Source organism: Mirounga angustirostris, unplaced genomic scaffold (assembly GCF_029215605.1).
Source record: "Mirounga angustirostris isolate CCGP_5_RB_7025 unplaced genomic scaffold, mMirAng1.0.hap1 SCAF_17, whole genome shotgun sequence".
NCBI classification, from domain to species: Eukaryota; Metazoa; Chordata; class Mammalia; order Carnivora; family Phocidae; genus Mirounga; species Mirounga angustirostris.
The window spans coordinates 26,354,987-26,364,173 of record NW_026991725.1 but is presented as its reverse complement, the minus strand read 5'-3'; the positions used below and the strand labels follow the sequence as shown (position 1 = coordinate 26,364,173).

The 9,187-nt window shown below is 48.3% G+C and overlaps 1 protein-coding gene across 1 annotated transcript; it reads left to right on the top strand.

The window, feature by feature from the left end:
• The first annotated feature begins 3,836 nt into the window (after positions 1 to 3,836).
• On the top strand, positions 3,837 to 6,987 carry LOC123853477 (keratin, type I cuticular Ha1). The gene is made up of 7 exons (XM_045888056.2): positions 3,837 to 4,184; positions 4,286 to 4,368; positions 4,508 to 4,664; positions 5,437 to 5,598; positions 5,693 to 5,818; positions 5,992 to 6,212; positions 6,855 to 6,987. The coding sequence occupies exons 1-7, from the start codon at positions 3,837 to 3,839 to the stop codon at positions 6,985 to 6,987; spliced, it is 1,230 nt and encodes a 409-aa protein (XP_045744012.2).
• The last annotated feature ends 2,200 nt before the right edge of the window (positions 6,988 to 9,187 follow it).

Below are 9,187 nucleotides of genomic sequence, written 5' to 3'. Positions count from 1 at the left end.
TCAGGCCCTTTGACACCTCCTCTTTCACTTGCTTGATTTAACATTGCCTTTCCTTCTTCTGCCACCCCATACTGTGTCCCCGGAGATCTCTTCCACCTGCTTGGAAGCTCACCCTAATGCCATGGAGCCTCTGGGGATGCCTCGGGGCGACCATACCACTCAGCTGTGGTCTTCAAAGCAACAAGAACCAAATATCAAAAAACTAATGACCAGGCCTGATGGAAGACCGGGATTAGGGCTCTGATGAGACCACTTGTTTGAATCCTACCCCTGAGTCACCTAGAGAGTGGGGTTACTACTAAGTCTCCTTTGGGATACAGGTAAATGACCTGAAATGGTCTCATCCCCCATCTCCAGGCAGAGAACCAGAAACTGGTTTAAAATGGTCTGACTGGAGGTTGGGGCAGGAATAGGTGTGGGAAGAAGTGGAGGAGGAAGGAAGAAACTTTTGGGTGGGGGGAAAGACCCAATTATATCACTTTACATTAGAGTTTGTTGTGGGCCTATCTGTGTGCTCAGCAGGACTGTAGCATGTCATCTCCCCACCGTCCCCTGTCTTCATCCCCGTCCCCAGCCCTGGGGCTGTGCCAGGTGTTTGGTAGATGTTCAGTAAATGACTTCTGCCCTTAATGTTGTATATGCAATTTCCTAGTTACATTAAATACAAACATATTTCCAGATATGTCCATCTCTCACCTCTTAAATATCCTTCTTATTGTTTCTCAGATATTTTGGGGGACCCATATTAGCCTGAATTGCTTATAAAAATATAATCCTCTACCAGAACTATGATTCTTCTGTTCCAATGTAGACCTGTGCCCAGCATGGAGAAGCTGCACAATAAATGTGCTTTGAATAAAACTGATCTAAAGAAAGAATGTGGGCTTGATCATCTCTCGACTGCTCAATTTCTCTTTGAGTGAATACAATTTGCAGATATTTCAATTAGGAAATCAAGAGAGTACACAAAGTCGACTCCTACCCTGTGTGAGTTCTCAAAGACCTTACAGTGCAGGAGTTCCTTTTCCCCCACTAATTCAAGAAGCAAATTCACTCAAGCCTACTGGTATTTTAAAAACACTGCAAGATAGAGGCAAGATTTACAAGGGATGGCAGCGTTGTGTTCACTCACCGGTCACTCCGTCTGCTGTCTCTCTTCTGAATTCTTGTGCCATTGCACCTGCGGGGTGGCCAGCAGGGAAAAAGGAATCTCTGGTTGTAACCTGTTCATTCCTGCATCTTCGGTGTGGATGCTGGTTGGCTGTGACCTGAAGCCAGTGCAGCTCTGACCCCTTCTGCTTCTTTCTTCCTTTCTGCCGTCCATACCATACGTGTCCGTACCATTCAGGAACAGGTGGTGTTGTCCCCTTCTAACCTTATGCTGCCTTAGACAACCCTATATTTCTCAGCCACAAACAAATCTCAGACTGGATAGTGGAGGTGATGTTCTGGTCTGGGCACCTCCGGAAACATCACTTCTTTTGGAGGCCTCAGAAGCTGTGGTCCCATGTCTATAGATCTCTTCTGAATCATCTCTATTTACATCATGCAGGACACTCAGCAGGGTGGGCCAGTCTTCTGTCCATGGATTTGGGTCACGTTGGCTACTTCTCAGCATTGTATTCTCCAGGTTCACTCATTTGAGGATGGGCTCACTTTGTCTGAGCACTGGCCGCTTGAGGTTCTGAGGATTCCTTCCTTGCCTCTTGGTCCATTCTTATCTCTTATTCAACACCCTGCCCCCAGTTTCCATTTCTCTGGTCTCGGCATTGTATGCAAATTCTGGCTTTGCTTTTTTGTTGACCCAATTCTTGAATCTTCTCGTTCTTAGACCTAAACACACTCTTTGGACTAAAGTCCCCATGAGGCTGCACTGGCCAATCAGTGGGCTTGACCAAAAAGCTTGAAGAGCTGCTGCCATCGGTCTGTGCTGAAGGGCCAGTGTCCTTGGGTAGGGAGGAAGGCAGGAGTGAGGAACAGCTCTGGGCTGGAAACAGAGCAGGCTCTGGAGCAGGCTGACAAGAGGCAGGAAGCAGGAGGCCAGTGCTGTTCCCTATGAGCAAACGTGTATCAGTCTGATTGACAGGCCTTTCCATCTGTCCCAAGCCCAGCTGAAGTGAGACAGAAGGTCTCTACATCTGGCCTTGTGTTCTTCCTCTGGAAAGTCTCAGTGGTGCCTGCCTCAGGACCCACCTATTTCTGCCCCTTTAATTGCCTGGGAGGAAAACAAAGAAATTTTGGTTTTATTATAAGTCTGGGGCTTCTTTGTAGTGTGGTGGGGCTTTCCATCTGAATGGCATTATAATAAGTGGCGAGATAATGGCCTTGGAGAGGGTAGATGGAGGACCTTTTATCTGAGACCCAAGCGGAATGCGCATAAGTACCATCATGAAAGCTTGTTGGGGAGAAGGACTCCAATAAGTTGTCAATAAAATTACCACTCTGGCTGGCAGCCAAAGCCACAATGGAAGTTGAGATGCTGCTACCCAAGATGCAGGGGGTACCCCAGTGGTGCCTATAATTATGCAACCTTTATATACTCAGAACTTTGGCCACCCCCTTCCACAGACCTTCTGGTGCCTTCCCTCCCCTCCCAAATCAACCCCGCATGACTCCAAGCTTGCTCTGTTTCTGCTATGTCTCAGCAGTTTCTGTCCTGGTGCCCAAGTCTTTGGATTCAATTATACCACCCCAGAGCCCTCCTTGGTACCTTTTAATGTTTGGTTCTTAAACCAGATTGTGCATAACCCAGTAAGGCTGGGGATGGGAGCCCAGGAAAGGATGTGATCCATCTTCTGGGTGTGTCAATTTCACTGAGAGGATTGGGCAAAATCTTAGAAAGTTTAACTGGAAATTGTAAATTTTTTTTTTTTTAAATATTAAAGCCAACATGGGCATATGATGGAATATAAGGTCAATTCACATGAAGTTTTAAGATCAACCTCCTTGAGGAGGCTCCTTTGGGCAAGCTCTCGACTTCCCCGATTATCTGCTCACACTTGTCTAATGCTATGGATGTTTTTCAGGGGTAAGGTTTGACTAGCAATGCCTTTTTTCTTTTCCAAGCCAGCCCCAGATACTTTTCCTGGACAGTTAAAATACATTTATATGGATCTCTCAGCCCTCCCTCCAAATGATCTCTACCTCCAGAGCCTTCTCTGTTCTTAAACTAATTATCAGAACCTCTTCTTTTGAAACTCCTCTACAACCTGTGTACACGAAATATAGGAGGCCTTCCACAAACAGCTGCCCATTCTTCTCAGCCATGGCCCAACTCAGTCCTTATCTACCTCAAGGCTTCCAAGGCTTGGGATGCTGCACCATTGAAGGATTCTTCCCTTAAAGCAGATGGGAAAAGAGTTGAATGCAACTTCTTCTTTGACTCAATCCCAGTTCCTCCCTAGAAATGTCAGGTGGGCCAGGAAATGAGTCTGAGTATGGGTTTACAGGATCACATAACACAGAAGAATGTCATTGGATGGACCAACTCCCAGTTAACAAGGGCAGATACCTGGGCTAGACTGTGTGGCCTCTTTTAAGATCTACCACAAAACTCTGATTTTATGGGTATACTGCCTGAAGAGGAGTCCTGACTTAGCAAGAAGCCCAAGTAAAGAATTTTATGGGACAAGGGACTCTTCTGAGGAAGGCAAATAACAGACTGATGGAAGGGCATTTGAAAACTAGAGAAGACATAGAAAGAAAAAAGACATTACATACCATGTCCACACCCTCTGTGGAGGGAATATAAATCCTCTTCAGAGGAAGGAAATCCACAAGCTCCTTGGAGAACTTGGGCTCTGTGTTCAGCCGGGTGCCTTGCTCCCTCCAACACCATGCCTTACAACTGCTGCCTGCCCAACCTGAGCTGCCGCTCCACCTGCTCCTCCCGGCCCTGCGTGCCCCCCAGCTGCCATACCTGCACCCTGCCCGGGGCCTGCAACATCCCCGCCAATGTGGGCAACTGTGGCTGGTTCTGCGAGGGCTCCTTCAATGGCAGCGAGAAGGAGACCATGCAGTTCCTGAACGACCGCCTGGCCAGCTACCTGGAGAAGGTGCGTCAGCTGGAGCGGGAGAATGCAGAGCTGGAGAGCCGCATCCGGGAGTGGTGCCAGCAGCAGGAGCCCTACGTGTGCCCCAGTTACCAGTCCTATTTCCGGACCATCGAGGAGCTCCAGCAGAAGGTGAGGGGGTGCCATGTGGGGGTGCAACAGCTGCTGACTGTCCTTGAACAATAAGACATTTTCAAGTTCAAGTGGCCCTCATAATAGACTCTTGTTTTCAGATTCTGTGTGCCAAGTCTGAGAACGGCAGGCTGGTGGTGCAGATCGACAATGCCAAGTTGGCCGCAGATGATTTCAGAACCAAGTGAGTTGTTCAGATTTCACACCGATGCCCATTTCTCCTGGCAGAAAGTAGAAAGGCTACGTGCATGGGGGCTATCAAATATCATTCCTGTGAGTCTTAAAGGTCTGCTGGTCACTGCTTTGACCTTGTCCTTGCACAGGTACGAGACGGAGCTGGGCTTGCGGCAGCTGGTGGAGTCGGACATCAATGGCCTGCGCAGGATTCTGGATGAGCTGACCCTCTGCAAGTCTGACCTGGAGGCCCAGGTGGAGTCCCTGAAGGAGGAACTGCTGTGCCTCAAGAGGAACCATGAGGAGGTGAGACCAGAAATGAGAAATGAAACCTGGCTCAGCCTCAGGCTGAGGGTGACTTAAATGATTTGCGATGGCAGAAACTGGAATATGAGGTTGGGTTTGACTTTACGATTTTCCTTTAAAAATACCAAACTTCATGATGAATGAAAAAACGGAGATGAAACCTATCCATGTTCCCAGATAAGATGTATCTTTCACTCAAAACTGGTGCATCATGTGAGTTTCCTAGAGCCCCTTCATCAGCTTGTGATTGATTACTGAGCTATAGAATGAGCCTCAGCATTGCTGATTCATGCTGTACAAAGTCATATCTCTCCCCAAAGGTCACAGAATCAAGCTTGGTGGATCTAAGTCTCCACTCTTTCAAAGTCTTGTTGAAAAATGATCTGGGGTTCCTCCTTCTCTCTCCCGGAGGGGCCATGCCATGATCTTATCTGATGGCAGGAATTGTTTGCTATACAATCTGAAATTGTACAGTCAATTCTTTGTATTATGAGGTCTTCTGCAGCCAGTCTGCAAATTGGGAATGTTAGGCATTAGTCCATCTTTTGGCGGCATCCAAGCAAATCCTTGGGAATTCTTTTTGAACCCAAGAGCCATGGCACAGTTGTGTGAGGAGGGAGCTGTGCCACATGGAGCACAGATCGCTTTGCCTTGAACTGTCACAGACTGCTCCACTCAGTCTCTTTTCCAAGGAAATAGACTAACGGGGCTTCAACAAGCAAAGTCTGTTCTTCATTGAGGAGAATCACTCTTGCGTTTTCTGCATCCACAGGAAGTCAACACCCTGCGCTGCCAGATTGGAGACCGCCTCAATGTGGAGGTGGACGCAGCCCCTGCTGTGGACCTGAACCGCGTGCTCAATGAGACCAGGAGTCAGTATGAGGCCCTGGTGGAGACCAACCGCAGGGACGTGGAGGAATGGTTCACCACCCAGGTGGGCATCTCAGCACATGGCCACTCGGGACACTTGGCCCCTTGGGGCCCTTGAGGCAGGGTCTGACCCTGTCTACTCCCCTGTGCTATTTCAGACCGAGGAGCTGAACAAGCAAGTGGTGTCCAGCTCAGAGCAGCTGCAGTCCTACCAGGCGGAGATCATCGAGCTGAGACGTACGGTCAATGCCCTGGAGATTGAGCTGCAGGCCCAGCACAACCTGGTGGGTGTTGTTCAGCCCTCCTGGTGACCAATGTGAGGTCCGGGAACTGGAGTCAGTGGGGTGCCCTTTGGGCCACACTCTCCTGACCTCGTGAAGCCTGGGACTTCTCTGGAACCCCATGGAGAAGCTCCCTGAGGAGCGGCTCTGTGACATTCTTTATCTTCCCTGCACAGAGGGACTCCCTGGAGAACACGCTGACGGAGACCGAGGCCCGCTACAGCTCCCAGCTGGGCCAGGTGCAGTGCACGATCACCAACGTGGAGTCCCAGCTGGCTGAGATCAGGAGTGACCTGGAGCGGCAGAACCAGGAGTACCAAGTGCTGCTGGACGTGCGGGCCCGGCTGGAGTGCGAGATCAACACGTACCGAGGCCTGCTGGAGAGCGAGGACTGCAAGTGAGTAGCCAGCTGGAGGTATCTGATGAGGCTCACATAAGCGTGCTTCTCAGTTGGACTCCAGGCAAAGTTTGCATACTTTCAAAAGGAAATTATACCTCCACACCAGACATGATCAAACAGAACTCAGAAAACATAATATGGCCATTGTTAAAAACACAGAAAAGCAAGAACTGTTTGATGCACAAACTAAAATTGTACAGCCAATTCTTTGCATTCTACTGTGATCGTATAGACATAAGATCAATGATATTTCTTACATTTTATAAGACTGTATTGCATAGAATGTACATCTCCATACACTACCTTATCTGACCTTATATTTACTGCCAAGCAGGTTGAATCAGTATTCTTTCCATTCTGCCGGTGAAGAAACTGGGGCTTGGAGAAGCTAAGTGACTTTCCCAAGGTCATTCCCTAGGAATGGACAGTGTTGGGAGTCAAAGCCAGAGTTCTAGTTTCTGTCTAACACTTTGGGTACCATGTGGTAGGAAGACCATCAGCAATTTGATAGGGAGCTTTACAGCAGATGAGCCCATGGCTTTCTCTGTTACAGGTCAGGTCAAATCCCACAGGCATTCTGCTCATATAGTCTACAAGCCTCCCTCAATTCATCTTTTCCACATCATTCTTTTTCTCCAGGCTGCCCTGCAACCCTTGCGCCACAACGAATGCATGCGGATCTGCCGGGTCTTGCGTCTCTAATTCCGGCGCCCCCTGCACGCCATGTGTCCCCCGCCCACGCTGTGGGCCCTGCAACTCTTTCGTGCGCTAGAGCCCAGGGGCTGCCAGAGGACCAAGGAGGCAGGGCCCAAGGTTCCAGAGCTTTGACCCGGCACTGGTTCATTCGACCAAAAGGGGCAGAAAACACAGTTTGCGTGGCTGGAGCCACCCCAGTAAGGCAGCCATGAAACTCACCCCACCTACTGCAGACCATTCCTTGCCCACCCTTTCCTTCTCTGGGATCTGTTCCTTTTTCACTTGCCCAGGGAACCCTTGGTTCACTTGCCTAGGGAACCTTCGGAAGTGCCAGGGCGTTCCCTTGTAAGCTGCTAATAAACTTGATTTCCCTGGCAAAGCAGATGCCTTTCTCATTGGTATTCATTCGTTCTGCCGCGCCCATCACTTAAGCACTCTATAAAAAGCCACTTGAAAGTCAGGCTACATAATGGCCTGACTCTTGGATTCAAGAGCCGTTCTTTGCCTGGCGGGCAGATGGCTGGCCTGGCGCCCTGGACACATGAGTGAGGCAGGCTGTCAGGAGGGAGGGCATAGAAGCTGCAGTGCTGTGGCCCTCATCTCTCCTTGACCATTCCTGCATGTTTCCCACTCTCCCCTCGTGACCTGAACATCTCCTAGAGCTGATTGCATCTAAATCCCAAGTGAAGAGGCTCATCAGCTGGGCACGAGAAAGAGGCTTTGGAAAGTTCATCTTTTCTCAGCAGGATGTTTCAGGTCTAGTGCTGTATTATCTGGGTCCTGGTGACCCTGCGCTTTCTAGGCAGCCTCAGGAACAACAAGCTAAAGAATGCTCTGTCTTGCCTGCCATGCCCAGGACTTCCTTCTTCCTCCTGTGTCAGTGGATCATTATCACCCTGGGCTCCAGCTGCTCACTTCCCCTCCCAACTCAGGGGCTTAGAGAACCCCCCCCTCAACTGATACTTCCACCTTTCTCAGTCCATCCCAACCAGTACCTGTTATCTACTCTGTGCACACCCTGGTTGGTGGGGAAGGGAGACACATCAAGAAAGACATAGTCCTGGCTGCAAGTTATTTCTAACTTGTAAAGGGATAAAACTAGTCCCTAAGTAGTGCTATTATAAGGCATTGCCCCCACTCAGGCTTGTGCTGCAAACAAATCACTGAGTACTGAAAATGACATTAGGGTTCATCAAGAAAGGCTTGAACTTGAATCTTTAACTTCAAAGAAGAGCCAAGGAAATGTTAAGCTTTGACCTGCTAGAACCCCAGAGGACCATTTTGACATGAAAGGATCAGAAACCACTCAGGTGTCTACCTTTTCCCATGAACCTTCCCATCACACCAGGCTTTCTGAGGCAGGTATCAGACCCCACTTTGATGAAACACAGTCTTGTGTACTGAAATGACCAAATGGATTGAAATTACATATATATATTTGATAAAGCAACTATTTATTGTTTTTACCGTAATTGTCGCCCTTGAACCTTATTTTTAAAACTCAAATTCCAGGGTGGATTCAGATTTGCACACCTGCTTGGTTTGTGAGAAGCCTCTGACCTGGAATCTCTTCTGTGATGTGGTCTGCTACTGTGTCTGTGATTTCCTCCAAATCCAAGGTCAAGCTCAGTTCAGAGGCCCTCCCTAATTTTGCTTGTTCCTTTATTCCAAGTTCTGCTTACATATATTATTTTATAGTAATGCAAAAGTAATGTTAATGGCTCCTGTGGTAAGTGGAATGACTGTCCCCCTTCTCTGCAAGATGCCCATGTGGTTTTCTGGAACCCAGGAATATGTTAGGTTGCACACAAAGGGAAATTAAAGGTGCAGATGGAATTAAAGCTGCTAATCAGCTGACTTAAAAATGGGGGAGATTAAACTGGATTATCCAATGGGCCCAACGTAATCACAAGGGTCCTTCAAAGTGGAAGGGGAGGCAGAAGATAGTGAGAGGGACAGGGAGATATGACTGAGGAAACAGGTCAGAGTGATGTGATATGAGGACCAGACCCCTCGCTGCAGGATCTGAAGATGGAGGAAGGGGGCCACAAACCAAGAAAGTGGGTAGCTTTAGATTCTGGAGAAGAAAAGGAAATGGATTTCCTGCTGGAGCCTCCAGAAAGGAACATAGCCCTGCCAACACCTTGGTTTTTCTCTTTTTATTGTGGGAAAAAATGTGTGTATATATATATATAGAACATAAAATTTACCATTTATCTTTTTTTTTTTTTTTAGTGTTTAATTCAGGGGCATCAAGTACATTCACATTGTTGTCC

What these genes read in the sequence shown, in the direction of transcription:
- LOC123853477 (XM_045888056.2), top strand. Translation starts at nt 3,837, where the DNA reads ATGCCTTACAACTGCTGCCTGCCCAACCTGAGCTGCCGCTCCACCTGC. An exon ending in GCAGATGATTTCAGAACCAA is followed by an intron (nt 4,369 to 4,507) that starts GTGAGTTGTTCA and finishes GTCCTTGCACAG; the next exon opens with GTACGAGACGGAGCTGGGCT. An exon ending in TCAAGAGGAACCATGAGGAG is followed by an intron (nt 4,665 to 5,436) that starts GTGAGACCAGAA and finishes CTGCATCCACAG; the next exon opens with GAAGTCAACACCCTGCGCTG.